The following is a 19,874-nucleotide window of genomic DNA, read 5'->3' as shown; positions in this document are numbered from 1 at the left end:
AATACCGTTACAACACCAGAAAGCCTTAAATCTTCTATCAAAAAGAAATGCATCAAAAAATTAAAGATTAACGATAACTAACCAATGAAACCGAATTTAACAAAGGCAATGACATGTGAAGAAATGTCTCTCACTTTGGAAAGGTAGGCGAATGTAATCTGTCATGTACCATCAACTTGAACAAATTATAAACAAAGAGAAATCTGAATTCAAAATTCATTTTTTTTAAAAAAAATTGTTTCGTTTCTTTTTTCTTTTCTGGAACAAATCTAAGCACTAATATAGAGTGGAAAAGGGAAAATGCACATAAAAGCTTTGATATTTCTGAAAAAATGAGGGGATATTCCTAACGTTCATAATTTTATTAAGCAGTTGCATCGGTTACCTGCTTCCCAATCCCTTCCTGAAATTCTCCTCGAACGGGAAGAACGGGAATCTTGCGTCCAGTGTCAGTCACCACTCTAACAACAACAACAACAACAACCCCATTTTGGGCGGAGACACTCCTCTGACTTCCAGTAACCCCTCGGACAGTCACATAACTCTGGAATTATGAACAATAACAACACATTTTACTTAACCTTACCCAGTGACAGTTCCATGGAGGTGTTTCCCAACAACACTTTGTGCTGTTACACGGTCAAACCATCCAATTAGATCACGAAGCCCATTGAAAAGTGCCTTTGGTGGAAATCATTCACCCAACACAAATCAAAAACATCACCGAAAAGCAAAACACTTTCCAGGTGGAAATCCTGAATGCCCAATTGGAAGAAGAAATCAATAAAATCGGGTTTTTAGGGGACACAAGACCAGCCAGCAATCCAGCCTTCATTATCTACACCTTGAAAATTCCTTCAGGTTATTATTTTAGTGGTGAACATTTGGTGGACACTATTGCGGACAGGTTCAACTTAGCCTTTGGCAAAGCACTGAACAGAGCCAAAAAAAAGTGTGAAGATTGAGTACCATAAAGTGGCTCGTCGTCTCATGATCAAATTTCAAGATACGGACACATTGTCTCTCAGGTTCAATGGTAGTTTGTTTGAAATTTTGGGTGGACATGCAGAAATGGTCGCAAACAATTTGAGCCCCAACATCAACAGAAATATGGATTTTTACAGAGCTTTTGGAAACCCGGTAGAACTGAACCAGGGACTGAATTTGATCTTTGTGTATTCCGATGTGGTGGAGTGCAACGTGGTGGGACACACCTCCGTACCGTTACTGCGTGTTATTCCTTTCAAAGTGGATAGTGCCACGACCAGTGACCAGGAAGGTGGAAACACCTATCACGTACACCGCGAATTTGTACATCCTCATTATTTGCCCGTCAGTAAGTCGTATTTGGACACTGTCAACATTGCTATAAAAGGAGATCTGGGACAAAATATTCCATTCACCAAAGGGAAATTTACAGTGAAACTCCATTTTCGAAAACGGTTCTCTAACGAATTGTAAGTCAAAACAGCGACGAGGGACATTTCCACCCTATAAAATCCGGCCAGATTCGTGTGGAAATTCACTTTGCAGAAAATCTAAGCGCACATAATATGGTGAACGTCATCCTGTATGCTGGATTTGACAATACGATAGAAATCAACAGTTTGAGAGAAGTCATTCTAGACTATTAGAAGTCATGGAAAACTTTTATCAATGTTTATATAGTAGGGATTCTTTGGACATGGAATGTGAAGATCCTGAGGAAGGAAAACCCCAAGACAAAGACGAAGAAGTCACCATGATGAAGTCAAGATGGCCAGAACAAGAAGCCCATTTAGTTTCCTGTTATGCTATAGTCTTGGCAGAAAAAAAATGAAGGAATTGATCAAGAAAGATTGCTATGGATGTCATAACGATCATCCCAGTCAAATTCAACACGATAAATGCCTGATGTTGAGTCAAGAAGAAAAATTGGACGAATATCTGGACGAAGCTTGGAGTCTCATCTCGGAAGAAGACGTGTTGCAACAGTGGTATAAAGGTTTGCGTGAATATTCTTTTCCTCCATTAACAACTCAAGAGATCCATCGCATCGAAGCTCTCTTGGATCAGAATTGGGAGACGAGGCGAAGAAACGGTTACTTGTCAGATATTTTCAAGCAAAAAGTTAGGATCGAATTGATCACTTATCATTACCTGTGAAGAAGAAAAAAACATGGATACCTGGGAACTTTATTACCTTTTGAACCACAGCTCGTACACGGCTTCTTGGAATCATGTCGTCTGTGCTAAAGATGAACTCCCTCATCGCAAACCTCAAGACCATCTAGCTTATGTGATCAACACGGACGACAGTCATCTCCCAGGAACCCACTTTGTAGCCGTCTACTTTCCTCAAGAAGGATGTGTGGAATATTTCGAATCGTATGGATTGCCTCCTTTGGAAGACGATATTATTAACTTTATGAGAAGAAATGCTCAGACCACCCGATTCAATAATGTGAAATTACAAGGCACAGATTCCTTGGTGTGTGGACAATATTGTGTGTATTTTCTGCATCATCGCAGCCTGGGCTATTCCTTAGAACATTTAGTGACTCATTTTGATCCTCGATCTTCTTCTAGAAACGATGTGAAAGTAGATAAATGGTTTTGTGACCATTATACTGGTCTTTTGTCTCAAGCTAGGAAACGTAGTGTCCATCAATGGCCTAATGACTTCCAACAGTGGAAATCACAATTTCATTCACAACGTTGTCAGCCTTGTCAAAAATAATGTGTTAGTTGAGAAAAAATGTTTGTGATTTGAAACAAAATGTTTGATGTTACATTGTTTAATTATTGTTAGTGTTAAGTGATTTTGAATAAAAAATGTTGTGTTTTGAAGAAAGAAAAAATGCCTTTGTGATGTGTTTGGCTATAGGTATCCTGATTCATGCTCTTTGACTTCTTACTATCCCTCTCATGACACTCATTGAACGTTCCGACTCGAAAATCGTGTAGGGATGTTTTCCTTCGCGTCCGCGCTTTGACCATAAAAACGGGGTAATCTCCAGTCTGCCCATCCCATAGAGTATCTAGTCATAAATATTAAACTTAAAAATAAAACAATAAACATATATAACATATATGATCCAGGTAGCTCTAGCCTAAATCCCATACAAAACTATATAGATATATTTAAAGAAAGGGGTCAACACACAATTATCTGCGGAGACTTTAATGCACACAATCCAGAGTGGGGAGGCGACCATACTGATACCAGGGGGAAAAACCTAGAAAAGTACACAATGGAACATCAATTAGTAATACTAAACACAGGAACACCCACCAGATTAGACCCAGGAACAGGAAAGCTAACCCATATAGACATAACTATTGCCACACCCAGCATAGCACTAATCAGCGAATGGGAAGTACTACATCAAAGCACCCTGGGCAGCGACCACTTCCCCATATGCACAACGATATACACACAAAAAACTAAGCAACAAACTAAAATCATACCAAAATGGAAAACTGAAAAAGCTGATTGGAATACATTCTACAAATCATTAGAAAAAATTACACTAGGGGAACTACATAACCACGACAGCAGCCAATTTTATGAAGCCATAACTCAAGCTATCAACAAAGCAGCTACAATCAGTATACCGAAAACACAGAATAAAATAAAACAAACACCTATACCATGGTGGACAGAGGAATGCCGAATAGCAATTCAGGCCAAAAAGAAAGCACTAAATCGGTTCAAACATACTAAAGTAACAGCAGACTTCCTCGAATACAAACGTAAAGAAGCCATAACTCGGACTACAATTAAGGACTCCAAAATCAACTCATGGCGAAAATACTGCTCCACACTTAACCATCATAGCAACTCAAAACAAGTGTGGGGAAAGATTAGAATCATGAAAGGAAACACACCAAAATCAACACCAAAAATTCCTGGTGCGGACACTAACGAAGAAAAAGCCAAACAACTGGCCCAACATTTTGCAAACTCTAGCAGCAACAGCAATCACACCAAGGACTTCATGAAACAAACCACCATTCTCGAAACGGAATTCCCGCATCTATTTAACGATCAAACAAACAACGAAAATACACCACTAAATGATTTATTTAATATAAATGAATGGAGAAAGGCGTTACGTAACAAAAAATCAACATCTCCAGGTGAAGACCTGTTAGGCTACGAATTTTACAAAAAAATACCTCCAAACATGGAAAATATAATTCTCCAACTAATTAACCAAATATGGCAAACAGGGAGCATACCAACGACATGGAAACAAGCAATAGTCATTGCCATACCCAAACCCGGGAAAGACCCTACAAATATTAATTCCTACCGCCCAATCTCCCTGACCAACACCCTGTGTAAACTTATGGAGACTATGATAAATAACCGATTAAAACACCACCTAGAACAAAACAAATTATTATCAGAGAATCAAAGCGGATTTAGACCTAGACGATCTACTATAGATCAACTCATCCGGCTAGAAGCCAACATCAAACTTGCTTTCAATGCAAAAAGGAAGAAAGACCGACATCTTATTGCGATCTTCTTAGATCTAGAAAAAGCCTTTGACATGGTGTGGACCAAAGGACTCGTATCCAAACTCAACCAGTATGGTATTACAGGACGCATGCACTGCTGGATCTCTAACTTTCTAACTGGAAGACAGATTAAAACAAGAGTAGGGGATGCACACTCAGAAAAACACACATTGGAAAATGGAACACCACAAGGGAGTGTGATTAGCCCCACTCTATTCAACATCATGATCAATGAACTCAGCAAATACGTCAACACCAACCAAGTGGAACTTTCACAATTTGCTGATGATAGTGGTATCTGGAAAGCAGGCAACCCAAACAGCCAAGAAATTATCAAACAAATTCAACTCAACCTAGATAAGATAGGAACCTGGGCTGACAATTGGGGCTTCAAAATATCCAAAACCAAAACTGTAGGAATGCTTTTTTCCCCAACGAATAAGTGTAAAATAACATACCCTAAATTATATCTACAAAAAACACCAATAAACTTTGTCAAAAATACATACTTTCTAGGAATGTTGCTGGATGAACAATTAAACTGGCAATCTCATATTACCAACATCATACAGAGATGCAATAAAGATCTAAATCTACTTAAAAACATAAAGGGAACAACATGGGGAGCAGATCAACAAAGTATGTTAATGATATATAGGTCACTGATTAGATCCAAATTAGACTATGGCTGCCAGGTATATGCATCGGCAAGCACAAAACTACTTCACAAACTAAACAACATACAGTATAAAGCACTAAGGCTCTGCACAGGAACACTTCCAAACATTGCCCTAGAAGAACTACAAATCCTTACAGGGGATTTACCCCTATACCTAAGAAGGGAGGAACAAACCCTTAGGTATGCCACCAGGAACTCCATACACTCGGATAATAACCCCACCAAAAGTACAATCACCAAATGCCGACTAACATTTAGGCCAAAACTTGTCCCAAATCCACCGGCAGCCAATAAGGTACATACGCTCTGTACCGAAATAGGACAATGGGGACTACAAGCTGAACAACACCAATTAATAGACATAACACCATGGAAAAATAGGACTCCAGACATCAACCTGACAGCACAAAAAATTGGATCCAAAAACGAAAACCCAATAGGACTCTTAGCAGAAATACAAAAGATCATAACGGAAGAGTACCCGACTCATGTTAAAATCTACACAGATGGCTCCAAATCGCAAGAGTTAAAAAGAACGGGAGCAGCTGTGGTTATCCCAGAATATAACATCGAAATAACTGAAAGACTCCCAGACGACTGCTCAATCTACACAGCTGAATTTTGGGCCATAAATGAGGCTCTAAACTGGATTACACTTTCAACCACAAAACAACACGTAATCATCACCGACTCCCTCAGTGTACTTAAATCACTAGAATCTGGTGTTTCCAAAAGTAGAGCAAATCTCATGGAAAAAGCGCTACAAACAATAAGGGAAATAGATACCAAACAACAGAAACTAACATTCCTGTGGGTACCCTCACACATTAACCTACCAGGAAATGATAAAGCAGACCTAAGTGCAAAATCCAGCCTCACAAAAAATACCTATCTGACCATGCAATATAGCGTTACAGAAATATATAGTCAAATAACTCAGAAAATCAACCATAAATGGCAACAAACATGGGACAACAGCATCAAGGGCAGACACCTATACCAATGGCAAAAAAAGGTGGAGAGACATATTACAATACCTAGAACACTGCAAAGCCCAGATATCAGAATCATAAATCGAATAAGGACCGCTAAAACCTTACTCAAGGGAAGCTTTGGAAGACATCTCAACAAAGGAATGGACAACCACACCCACTGTCCCCATTGCACCAGCACAGAGACCCTGGAACACGTTTTTAATCAGTGTACCTACTACCACTCGCACAGAATGGAATTTCAAAAACAACAAAAGAAAATCGGATCGCCCTACAAATATCCAGACTTCATAAATCCCAAAACAAACAGCAACAAAGACCTAACATACAAAAACATAATAACATACTTAAAACAAATAAACAAATATGACAAGATATAACCCAATGAGTTGAAAGCATTAATTGCTAGCTGAAAAGCACACTCAAGGTTAAAAATACAAACAGGATAACACAAAATACAGGCTACCAAACACACATCAATAACGAGAACAGGTACCTTTGAGAAGTCCCCAGGACCTGATTACTCAGCAAAGGTGCCTCCATACTCGATATATAAAAAAGAAGAATAACTAACTTTACAAACAATACAAATCTTAACAAAAAAAATAAAAAATTATTAAATAAAATAAAATAACAATTTTAAAAATAAAAACTAAAAATAAAATAAAATAAACTAACGAAAAGGGAATGGGAAAAAAAAAAAAAAAAAAAAAAACAACAAAAAAACTATCTTTAAGAAAATGGGGAGACAGGCACCTTTCATAAGTCCACCCGGACCTGAGTATTCAGCAAAGGTGCCTGCACCCATAAAATTATTAAAATACATGCATGTACCAATCTTCCCTTCTCTACCTTCCAACTTTGCATGTATATATTCTGACTATAACATCTAAGGTCTGACAACAAGAACAGAATACATTAACTCCCTAAATTTAGATATATAAGGTGACATAAGCCCAGTCATCAGGACCCTCCGCACAAGGCGGAACTAAACTAAAGTCACAACAAAACTTATCATTAATAACACACTACACAGGGAGCACAGGACTTTTTCAGACCACGTGCTGACAATTTTAACTATTAAAAAAAAAAAAAAAATAATAAAAAAAAAAAAAAAAAATAAAAAAAAAAAAAAAAAAATTATTATTATATTAGAGTTTGAGGCACAATGATAATTAAGATAATGGTGTGTGGCAGTTGAGCAGAAGGGGACTCCAACAAGAAAAGACCAGCAACTCACAACAACGATGACAGAAAGAAGACACAGACATCGGTCAATTGCCTCAAAAGAAGCTCTCACATTGGCTATTAGAGGGCTCTTCAGACATACCAAATTTTTGTGGCCCTAATTCAATATGATCATTTTTGGACACCGCCATCAAAATTCAAAACTTAAAAATTACAATACAAGAACTGAAAGTAACGGGTGACAAACACCTAATTGATTGGCATAATTTATGTTTTTTTTTTTGTTTTTTTTTTTTATATACATACACAAAAGTACACTCTGTACATAAACAAAAGAAAAGAAAACTGCTATAGGTTAACATAAACAAATCTAACAACTATCAAGATCAGGATAATTACAGTGGCTAACACGACATTGATATATTTAACGTCCATTAGTACAACTGGACTCGATTTGAACAATAGGCTTTGGCGTTTCTAACAACATGGACCTGTGACGTCGGGCTCCTCCTGGACTCATGCCTTCCCTCCTTTGCCACGGACAGACATTTTAATTAAGTAATGCGGTCATCGCATATAAACACGGGGATGTAGTGGCACCATTCCTACAAACCCGATCAAATAAATAGCCTGGTCATCAGGCATTAACAAGACGCAAAAGTACTAGTACGTAAGCGTCTATAATTCAATATTCATTCATTCATTCGTCTGCCCATCCATTGTCGACTCATCTTCCTACGAAGATGTGCTCCAGACTAGCTAAGTTGAACGAAGCCTATGTGAATTTGCATAGGGTCATAACAAGTCTGATATCGCGACCTGAAGAGATAGACAATGTGAGAATGTTGAAAGTCACTGAAGACCTGAAAGAAGAGCTCTTCAAGGAGGAAATCAAGAAGGAGAAAGAAGAATGGACGCAGAAGTACAGACTTCAGAAACAGCAGAGAGAGCAGCAACAGCAGCAGCATGAACCTGACAGAGGCTTTGTCGACTGTCGTATCGATACCAAAGAGTTCTTCTTCTTCTCTTTCCGAAGAAGCAGACCTTATCCTGTGAGAAAGCCTGTCGTCAGAGGAGGCCGCCATCTTATAACCTAAAAGATCACCATAGTTTCAAGTTTATCAAAAAAAAATAAAATAAAATAAAATAAAAACAACAATTTTTTTTTCAGGGCTACCCCATACTCTCGAAAAGAAATAACATTCCATTGCCTAGGATATGTTAGTCAGTTAGAAAAAAAAACAGAAGTGAGTCTATAAGCACATGATTTCTTTATCTTGGTTAGAAAGTGTGACTCTAAGCCCTTCGTTTCCGTCGCCTATCACCATTTTTAAAATAGTGATCGTCAGTAAAAAGTGAGTGAGTGTTTCTTTTGGGTCTGTGCGTTTTTTTTTTTTGTTTTTTTTTTGGTGATAATATGGATAATGTAACTTCGGGTACAACAAAATTAAAAGAATTAGACCCAGAACTCTGCGTGGAGGGAAGAAATATACGCAACAGCAGCGGGAGCAAGAAATGCAGACCCAGCCAGTTAGCACTCACCCACCTCGAGACCACAAATACCATCTAGTCAACAGCCGACTGTACCTAACAAACAACCTACCCCGGAAAGAGTGGTGGCAGAACAAAGAGCCAATTATGTTAGACAAACGGTATGGCAAACTCAGACTCAATTATCGTTCTTCTCTCACTCCGATACTACAGGCAATCCCAGCTGGAAGAACAACCACAACAACAATAACAGCGACAGACACCATAACAGCGGATTTGAAACTATCTACCTCAACTGAAGAATTAGTATTAGAACCAGAAGAGGAAATAGAGGCGGTTGAGGAGAAGGAGGGGGACGCTGACCCTCGTTGAAAAGTACACCGAAATGGGGCTAGATCAAGCATTGTATGACGTCAACAAAGCAAGACAGTGTATAAGAGCCATACAATACGTTGCCTACAAATCTCTAGACACCTTTAAACCAAGACCTTCTCAATGGGGATTTGGGGTCAGAGTTCTCCCCCCAGTTCTACAGACAAGCCTACACTGGATACCCCCTCAGTCAACTTGTAAAAGCCGCTGCTTACATTGTCGCCTATCATGGCTACGCATTTCCTGATATCAAGAATCATGAGACTAGGAGTGCGGGAAAGATCGTGAGGGCGAAAGAGAGACGTGGTACCTTCTAACAGAAAAAAACAGCCCTTTTTAGGGCTCCAAAAGATTGTCTTTTATTAAATAGGGAACCATATTTGGCTTGGTATCCCTCCTTGGCTAAACTATTCTCGAAACAAACTTGACCCACTGGAACACCACAACAAACTTAACTTGTTAAACCTAACAGTGACAAAACTTGTATATGTCGCTTAGACATATTAATTTAAATAAGACCAGTATGGTTATTTTTATGTATACTAAGTACTAATATTAGATAGATACGCTAGGAAGTAGGAAATTTAACAGACTCGTTAGATTTGAACTAATTGCACAGGTGGAAAACACATTATTGGTACTTTTTATTGTCCATTAGCAAAAACGGGACTTGATTTGAAATAAGTACGGGCTGGCGTTTTGGGGAGTACTTAACATCCATCGCTGGCTTGCTGAGCACCTTTTTCCTCCTTTACCACGCTCGGACATCGTACACGTGGAAGAATGTGGAACGATTTCCACCTGCCACACACCCATGTGTTCTAATGTGACGTCATCGCTACCGACCAATCGTAGCGGGCTTTACATACGGCTTGGGTTGACACCTGAGGCATTTCAAACCAACTAAGAAAAATGAGTGTGTGGTGAGACTATTCCCACTCATGTTTAAAGCCTTTCCGTCAGGTTGTTAACGACTAGTAGTCCTACACCTGAGTGGCTAAATTTAAAAGTAGTCTGTGAGTACATAAAAGCCTGGGGGATGAGGCTCTCTTTCCTTCCCCAGGAGTAATTAAAAATCACGCGGTGCGTGATTAAACCAGTGATACATGCTCCATTGGAGCGAAAATCACTTTAATTCAAGTAAGCCAGCAAGCAAGTTCGGGTAGCACTCTTGATGACACCAACTGTCTGGGTTATTTTCTTTCTTGCAAGCCCCTATGCTCCACTTCTGTTTGTGATAATAACTTGTGATACTTCACATTTTCTAAAGTGGAAATCTTTACAAGCCGTACAAAATACAAAACTTATATGACTTTGGCTTTTGACACTTGCACAGACTCTTCACTTTATAAGTGTCACGAGAAAATTGTATATCCAATTTTTACCATTTTCCAAAACACGCACACACTTGTAGCTTGACCAGAAATATGTACATCTTGTTTTGTGGATAAGTCACAGACAAGTCCAAGCATATATAGGTGATTATGAACGTTAGGAATATCCCCTCATTTTTTCAGAAATATCAAAGCTTTTATGTGCATTTTCCCTTTTCCACTCTATATTAGTGCTTAGATTTGTTCCAGAAAAGAAAAAAGAAACGAAACAATTTTTAAAAAAAAAAAATGAATTTTGAATTCAGATTTCTCTCTGTTTATAATTTGTTCAAGTTGATGGTACATGACAGATTACATTCGCCTACCTTTCCAAAGTGAGAGACATTTCTTCACATGTCATTGCCTTTGTTAAATTCGGTTTCATTGGTTAGTTATCGTTAATCTTTAATTTTTTGATGCATTTCTTTTTGATAGAAGATTTAAGGCTTTCTGGTGTTGTAACGGTATTTATGTTGTTTAGTCTGTTGATGAAATTATCTATAGCAAAGTGCTTAAGATTTTTCAGTTTTTTATTTCAAGCCCTACAAAAGGAGACCAAGTTTGTCTTGAAAGAGGATTGAAACTCTAAATTACACGGGCGTGAAGGAAAACATCGTTGTGTTCATTCTAATCATACTTGCCGTATCTCTTTGTGTTTTAGAGGTCATATTTCTTCTTAAGTAAATACACGCATCAATAGACAGACAGATTGGGTTATCATCCTTGAGGTTCACTGTACTTTCGGTTCTTTACTTCATACAAACCCCAAATTTATTAGTTTGAAGAGAAAAAAAGATAACATGCCCCTCAGTACTGTAACACGTCTGTTCTGACTCTACCGATGTGAGTGTGAGTGTTTATGTTAAAATGTTTAAGTGAGATATAAAAAAATGGTCAGCTTGAAAACGCGAACCAATACTGTGACGCTCAGTATTTTGATGTGGTAAGAAGAAATGGTACAATACACAAAGAGGGCTTGTAAGTTCACATTCCAGTCTGTCTGCACTGTAATGGTAACAACGCAAGAGCGTAGGGATTATTATGCCACACAGTCCTAGAACAAAACAATGCATCACCGTTGTAAGCCATTTCATTGGCTATACTTATTTTCTTACCGCGTTCACTTCGAATATCTGCAAAGGTAAATGGGTATTTGTCTCCAGAATACCTGCTTCGTCTAAGAAAGAGAGACAAAAGTCAAGATACCTAATATCGTTGTCAGGAGAAAGGACACTGGGATTCAGAGTGCCCTAAGAGAAAAGAGAAGAAACAGAAACAAGACGAAAAAGAGAGGAGGGATTCAGAAGAAGAAGAAATTGAAGATGAGTAAGAACTTGTGCCAGTGAAGACATGGAAATGGAAAAATTGACAATGTGAGCCGATGCGTTGGCCCTGATGTGAAATTTCATACTACCTTCTAAAAGAGAATAGACCAGAAAGAAAACGTAAGTGTCTCTTGGTCTTGACATTGTATAATAAGGATGGCGTGTTTTGCTTTTACTTACACTTTATGAAATTGTGCTCTTTCACCTCTCTCTATCCCTCTGGATCATGTATTAGTTAGAATTGAAATGGAAGGATGTTTTCCTTCACGCACGCTCTTTAGGCATGCAAGTCGGTAAACAATAGTCAGCCTATTCATCCATCATTTTGTGTCTTGATGTTTCCTAAATCACACACTGATGCCATAAAATAACGGGTTAAATGGGTTTTGTAGTGTTGGGGGTGGGGTGTGGGGTGTAGGTGTTTGGCAGAGTTGGTCATTGCAGGTGAGGGCTTAGGTGCTTTCAAAAAACTTTTTCTTCTTCGCTCTGTGTTGATAGTATATATAAAGGGTTATTTCTTCACTCCGTGTGGATAGTGTATAATGGTTTTCTTCTTCCCTCTGTGGTGTGTGTGTGTGTGTGTGTGTGTGTGTTCGCGTACGTTGTGTAGATCGTATATTTGGTTGTTTAATTTCTTCTTCCTCCCGAGTGTGCATAGTATATTTGGCGTTTGTATGCGTTAGCGACGTTGTGTGGATAGTATATTTGGGGTTTTTATGCGTTAGCGACGTTGTGTGGATAGTATATTTGGGGTTTGTATGCGTTCGCGTACGCTTGTATGGATAGTATATTTGGTTTTGTTTTCCCTCCCTTTCGTGTGGATAGTATATTTTGGGTTTGTATGTGTTAGCGACGTTGTGTGGATAGTATATTTGGGGTTTGTATGCGTTCGCGTACGCTTGTATGGATAGTATATTTGGTTTCGTTTTCCCTCCCTTCCGTGTGGATAGTATATTTTGGGTTTATTTTTCCTCCCTTCCGTGTGGATAGTATATTTTGGGTTTGTATGTGTTAGCGACGTTGTGTGGATAGTATATTTGGGGTTTGTACGCGTTAGCGACGTTGTGTGGATAGTATATTTGGGGTTTGTATGCGTTCGCATACGTTTGTATCGATAGTATATTTGGGGTTTGCATGCGTTAGCGGACGTTTGTATGGATAGTATATTTGGGGTTTGTACGCGTTAGCGACGTTGTGTGGGTAGTATATTGGGGGTTTGTATGCGTTCGGGTACGTTTGTATGGATAGCATATTTGGGGTTTGTATGCGTTCGCGTACGTTTGTATGGATAGTATATTTGGGGTTTGTATGCGTTAGCGGACGTTTGTATGGATAGTATATTTGGGGTTTGTATGCGTTGGCGTACGTTTATATGGATAGTATATTTGGGGTTTGTACGCGTTAGCGTACGTTTGTATGGATAGTATATTTCGGGTTTGTATGCGTTCGCGTACGTTTGTGTGGATAGTATATTTGGGGTTTGTACGCGTTAGCGACGTTGTGTGGATAGTATATTTGGGGTTTGTATGCGTTCGCGTACGTTTGTATGGATAGTATATTTGGAGTTTGCATGCGTTAGCGTACGTTTGTATGGATAGTATATTTGGGGTTTGTATGCGTTAGCGTACGTTTGTATGCATAGTATATTTTAATTTTGGTTTTATTCTTCGATCTGTGTGTGTGTGTGTGTGTGTGTGTGTGTGTTAGTGTAAGAACGTCTGGATAGTATATTTGTTGGTTTTTTTCCTCTTCCCTGTGTGAATAGTATATTTTGGGTTTGTTTTTTCTTCTTCCCTCTGTGGTGTGTGTGTGTGTGTGTGTGTGTGTGTGTGTATTGGTCTCTGTTTGTCCCTATAAAACTCCCTTTATCCCTATCAAATACATTCTACCTACCTACCTACAGTAACGCGTATTCAGGTCAGCCACTTGCAACACTGTTGGCATTTATCCCCTAGTTTCCAGTACAGTGACGTCACTGACGCTGGAAATTTTGAGACTATAAATATGGACTTGGGGTTTTCCACAGGTTGTAGCTATACATATGTACTAGAGTTCATAAACAGGAACGTCACTCAAGCTGAGGCTATAAAAAGATAGTGGGTTTTTCCAAAGGAATAACCCACAAGTTGTAGCTATAAATAGATAGTGAGATTTCATAGGAATTTTAGCTGATTATAGCTATAAATAGATACATGGGTGTTTATCCACGATGGTCACACAAGTTGATATTGTAAGTAGTTACTAATTTTATCCATTTTAGTCTAAACCATTGTAACTTAATTTTCAGGGATATGTTTATTTCCTTTAAATTCTGGGACAATTTCGTCATTTTAGCGTTACTTTTAGTCACATCCATTTTGTCGTTGAGCATTTCCTTGATTATAGCTATTTATAGCATCATTACAATTATGCAAATTTTTGAACACCCCAGCAAGATTTCAGGTCTTGGTAATGCTTTATATATAAATCTCACGCTTGTACTAGTGTATGTATGTCTCTGTCTCTATTGTGTTTGACCCTCTACCATCATTGTCACTAGACAGTCCCACCATGTTCAATTCCCCTTGACGCTGTACAGACCCACCATGTTCAATTTCCATATGTTAAATTCCCCTTGACGCTCAACAGTCCCATATTCCCATGTTAAATTCCCCTTGAAGCTATATCGTCCCAGGGGTTTTTGTCCATGTTAAATTTACATAGACGCTATATCGTCCCAGGGTGGTTAATGTTAAATTTACATAGACGCTATATCGTCCCAGGGGTGTTTTTAATGGTAAGTCCCATTGACGCTATACTATCCCTATTCACTACTTTCTACCATCAAAAGACGTGCTACATAATTCAGTCAGCGCGTGCTCTCTCTCTATCTTCCAATCAGAAGAGAACAGATGCGTCAGGTCATTTTCATCATATAGGCACATCAGAGTTCTTACGGTTTACTCGGAGTGACTGTAATGACAACAATTAGTATCGTCGTTGTAACCAGTTTTCTTCCTTCAGAAGAGGATGACTTCCATTTAGCTTTGGCTGACTTTCTGTCGTCTCCGCAAGAATGTTTGTAATGTTTATCTGTAATCGAAGTCACCTCGTCAGTCGTTACCATCGCTGGATTATTTCAGAAAGACACAGAAGGAAAGACTGGATAATTGTTTGCAACGACAGAAAGAAACAAAGAGGTATTTATTTGGCAACAGCAAGAAAAGGAAACAACAAAAAAAGAGAGAAGAAGAGACGATGAACATGTTCTATTTGTGAAGAATAGAAGGAACGGAGTAAAAACAAAACGTTGTGTGTGTTACAAGACATTTTGACAGAGTTAAATTATCAGACGTCGTTAGCAAAACACAGCTGTCCTTTTAAGGACCACTTGTATCTCTTAGAAAAGATATACTACTCAATGACTGCCAAATCAAGTAACACTGAAATCACTTTTAACATAATTTAATTGTATGCGTATATAAGTAGGGTTATGTATCTTATCCATAATACAAAACATTCAAGACAGAGCAAAACGTGCGTTTTCTTTGTTATTCTCTTTTGAATCAAAGTCACAATGAAAATTTGATAATAAACTACAAGGTCCCTTTTCTTCTTCTCCCCTTCTTTCACTGTCCATTCCCCTTCTCGTTGAATTTCTTCACTGGCATGCGATATTAATCTTCACTGTCTTCTAGCTGTTTTATCTTCTTGAAATTCTTGATGGGTATGGTTTCTTTTGTTTCAGAGAAACTATCATCCTCCACTATGAAGACCGTTTTCCTGTCAATGATAAGCGGTATTTTTACCTTTGTCTATCATTCCTCCTGTCTTTCTTTTGATTTGACATTCTGGACTCCAGTGTCCTTACTCTTGATAGATACAGCAGATATCTTGATTTTTATCTCGAAAGGAGTAGTCCACAGTCTTATCTTAAATAACCTTTCGAATGACGCTCTGTAATCTCTGATGAGAAGGGCGATCTGTTTTGATTCTTCCATCTCATTCTACACATTCTGGATGCCAATGAATTACATTTCCGTAGGGTGCGAATCTCTTTTTATATATAGGAGCGAATGTCTGTGTAAAACTAGGTGAAATAAAATTTTGGAAACAAGATGAAACGAGCACGCCAATCCAGTCAGAAACCAGAAGAAGTCAAAAGACGACGTCTTTCAGTGTCGCTCCATACGCTAACTATCGTGCTAGCATAAGTGCATGCCAGTGATCTTGAAGACATGGGTGAGTCTGAGCAAACACCCTCAACTTCTGCCAAAAAACCAAGAGCGTCCAGATCACTATAAAAAATAGTTTAGTAACTAGAAAGGTATTATTCCAGTCGACAGATGCAACAACTGACTTCCAGAAAATTTTGAATCAAGGCTTATACCTACACGGCGAAACTTAGAGTACAAGTCTGAAGTTCCACCCGAGAACGCAGCAGGTTTCATCATAGATTTGCGGGATTCCTCGTTGGAGACATCGAAACGATATTGCGAAGATAAAGAGGACGTTCGTTTGAGATTATTCATCCATCAAGACAACTTGACATATCCTATCTAGAATTTAATTTAATAAACCAACAGAATTAATACATTCAAAGTTTGTCACATTATTCAACACATTCAACAATCCAATAACAATATTAAACATGACTGATGGAAAAGTAACTCTGTACATGACCAAAGTTTCATTTGCTAGTAGCGGACACAAAAAAGTGCTATAGGCGGATGGCTTTCGCAGCACAATACTTCATATCGTCCAAATTGACAACTCATGAGACCAGATTTGTTTAGATCGTGCTATCGTGGTTGGTCGAACGTTTCTCGAATAGAACGATGCCGCAAGTAGTGAAGGGGGACACTTTACGTACAATGGGAATTAGCATTAAAAACACCCTTGGGACACTTTACGTACAATGGAAATTTAACATGGAGAAAAATCGTGGGACACTTTACGTACAAGGGGAATTAACATGGGAATAAATCGTGGGACACTCTACGTACAAGGGGAATTAACATGGGAATAAATCGTGGGATACTATACGTACAAGGGGAATTTAACATGGGATTTTTTTTTTAAAATAAAGTTTTTTTAAAATTTAAATTTAAATTTAAATTTAAAAAAAGGGGTAGGCAATTTAAAGACTATCTCTTTTCGAGAAATATGGCTGGCCCTGAAAAGGGCCTTTGGGTTTATGTTAATATGCCCTTAACATAGAGGGCATTTGCGACATCTTCTTTTCCTCAAGCTTCGTCTTACAGCAGGGCCATACATCAGAGTCCTCTTGAGGCAACCTTGTCTCTCTATATAGACTCTTCTTATCCACAGGCTGATGTTGGTCCTGTGGACAACGGTCCACTTGGATCGGACATACATGAGCATGTCCGTCCTGAACATCATTGTTGACACAAGGGTTGAAGATTCAACGTCTGTCCACATGTTGAGGCTCCGAGAATAGGTGAATCAATGCAGTGAACGGCGCTTATTTATAGGGACAGAAAGGATTGAAACGGATTGAGTTCATTCACCAATCCGAACACGCGTTACAGAATTCAGTCAGCCCGCATCCAATCCGAAGAGAGCAGTCTGTGACGTCACGTAGTCAATATAGATTCGCTAGCGCTTGTGTGCAGTCAATCTATGCGATAGTGATTCAACATGACGGAAACTCAGAAAACGATCCAGTGGGGTGCACCAGCAGGGGAGACCGCCCAAGGGAACCCGGACTTACTTTCAGAAGAGGTGAATTGGGATTTTGTGGATTTTCTCTCCTCGCAAGAATTTGTTCCGGAACCTTCGTTACCTTCTTTATTACCGCAAGTGGAGAATTTTAGACAGAGACAAAAAGAAGAATTGGAGAAATTTATACAACGACAAAAGGAAGCGGAACAGGCTTTTCTCCTACAGCAACAGCAGCAAGAAGAAGAGGTAAGAAAAAAACAACAGCAAGAAGAAGTAGCAGCAAAGAAACAAGAGGGTGAAAATCAAACGGTCACGGTACTGTTGGACATTTTAGCGGAGTTAAGAAGTCTGAAACAAATGTATCAGACTTCTTTATCACGACCGAAGAGAATACGACCTTCCCGAGCCAAACATGTCAACCCTGTGACTAAGCCTACCGTACCACCCTTAGTGATTTCAACCCAATCATTATCATCATTACGCAGTCCAGAAGTAGGCCTTGGCCGTGGCAAAGGCTTAAGGCAGTTAAAATTGATTGCTTAAACTCACCCCTGCACCATGAAGAAAAAAGGCCCTTTTCAGGGCCACCCACATTTCTCGAAAAGAAATACAATTTCAATTTGCCAATAACTCAAAAAAACTCACCCATGTTACCCTTATAGTACGTGTCTGTGTATGAGTGCGTGAGTGTAGCTTCTTATTTTAAAATCAAAACTCAAAGACTCTTACCTTATATCATTCATTTATTCTTTTCTCCATTTTTACAATCCAATTCACAATTCACAACACAACACTTTAATAATAAGTTCATTGATTTCTTCTTTTCTCCTTGTTTAGTCTCTCTGTTTTTTGAATTTCTTCACCGTCACACTCTTTTCCTCTTCTTCCTCCTCCTCGCTTTCTTCCCTTCTTCTTTTTTTCTCCTGTTTCTTTTTCTTCACCTGTCTTCTTTCTTCCTCAGAAGAATCCCTCTCTTCCTCTGAAGAATCCCTCTCTTCTTCTGAAGAATTCCTCTTTTCTTCTGACTCCTCTTGTTTCTTTTTTGGGCAATCTGGAGACCAATGTCCTTTTTCTTTACAATAATAACAGGTATCTTGACTCTTGTCTTTTTTATCCCCTGTTTTTTTTCTTTTTTGACGGTCTGGACACTCTGAAGACCAATGCCCTTTCTTCTGACAGATATAGCAAGTATCTTGACTTTTATCTCTAAAGGAAGGAGAGTAGTCCGTAGGCTGGTCTGAAGAGAATTTTCTAATGACCCCTCGCAAAGCTCTGACGAAACGTTCCATCTGGTCAGTCTCTTCCATCGTTGTGTTCGGCTTGAGAGTGAAATGAATAGTGAAAGGACAAGACACACACCCTTTTATATACGCTGGTCTGCTATGACTATAAAGTAGTTTATGGTGTTTGAACTTGAGTCATTTGACTTTTTGCTTTCAAGATGAAACGATCCCATTCATTCGAGAAGAAAGAAGAAGAAAGTAAGAGGCAGAAACGTGATCTATCGCCTCGTACCAGGGCTGAAATCTTGGCACAAATTCATGCCAGTGATTTTGAAGAGGACATGAGTGAACCAGAATCCGAACCCTCTAAAACAAGTTCACCACCCTTAGTCAACCCTGAAAAGTACTATTCCATTCGAGAGACGGAAAAGCGCTCCTCTAGAAAATTTAGAACCACGGCTTACAAATACACGGTGAAGTTTAAAGATTTCAAGGCTGAAGTGCCGTTAGAGAAAGCAGAAGTCTTCATCACTGAGGTGTGGGATTCTTTGCTCACTGCACTCAAGCGACAATGTCAACCCAAAGAAGACGATCGTTTGAGACTTTCCATACAACACGACGGTTTGAAATCCCCTGTTTGGATCGAGTTTAGCACCCCTGCAGAATTGACTGCTTCCAAAGTCATGGACAAGATTCAACACGTACAACAATCTAATGATCAGTTTGACATCACCGATGGTAAAGCCACACTGGACATGACCCACGTCTCTCCTCCTCAAGGGACAGGACGCAAAAAGATGTTATTGGTGGACGACCTTCGCAACACCAAAAAGAGTCTCGTACGAATTAACAACTCTCATGACCAGATGTGTTTAGCCCGTGCCATCGTGGTGGGACGAACCTATGCCGACAAGAACGACACGGTAGAATGGAAAAGAACCTGGAACACTATTCAACGTTCCCATCGAGCCAAGCAACGAAACGAAGCAGAACTCCTGTTGCAACAAGCTGGCCTGTCCAAAGACACACCCTGTGGCATTCCTGAGATGCAAAAATTG

General features: G+C 39.0%; 1 protein-coding gene across 1 annotated transcript in view; it reads left to right on the top strand.

The window, feature by feature from the left end:
- Nucleotides 1-4,169: 4,169 nt before the first annotated feature.
- The window catches only part of LOC149797047 (uncharacterized), a 41,699-nt gene continuing 25,994 nt past the window's right edge, over nt 4,170-19,874 (top strand). The window contains exons 1-2 of the mRNA XM_089960700.1: nt 4,170-4,818; nt 5,026-6,048. Of these exons, the coding sequence (XP_089816826.1) occupies nt 4,170-4,818; nt 5,026-6,048 (1,672 nt within the window). The remainder of the gene's footprint in view (nt 4,819-5,025; nt 6,049-19,874) is intronic.

This window comes from Sinohyriopsis cumingii, chromosome 6, assembly GCF_028554795.1.
Source record: "Sinohyriopsis cumingii isolate HCF-2022 chromosome 6, ASM2855479v2, whole genome shotgun sequence".
Taxonomy (NCBI): domain Eukaryota; kingdom Metazoa; phylum Mollusca; class Bivalvia; order Unionida; family Unionidae; genus Sinohyriopsis; species Sinohyriopsis cumingii.
This window is presented reverse-complemented; position numbering and strand designations above follow the sequence as displayed.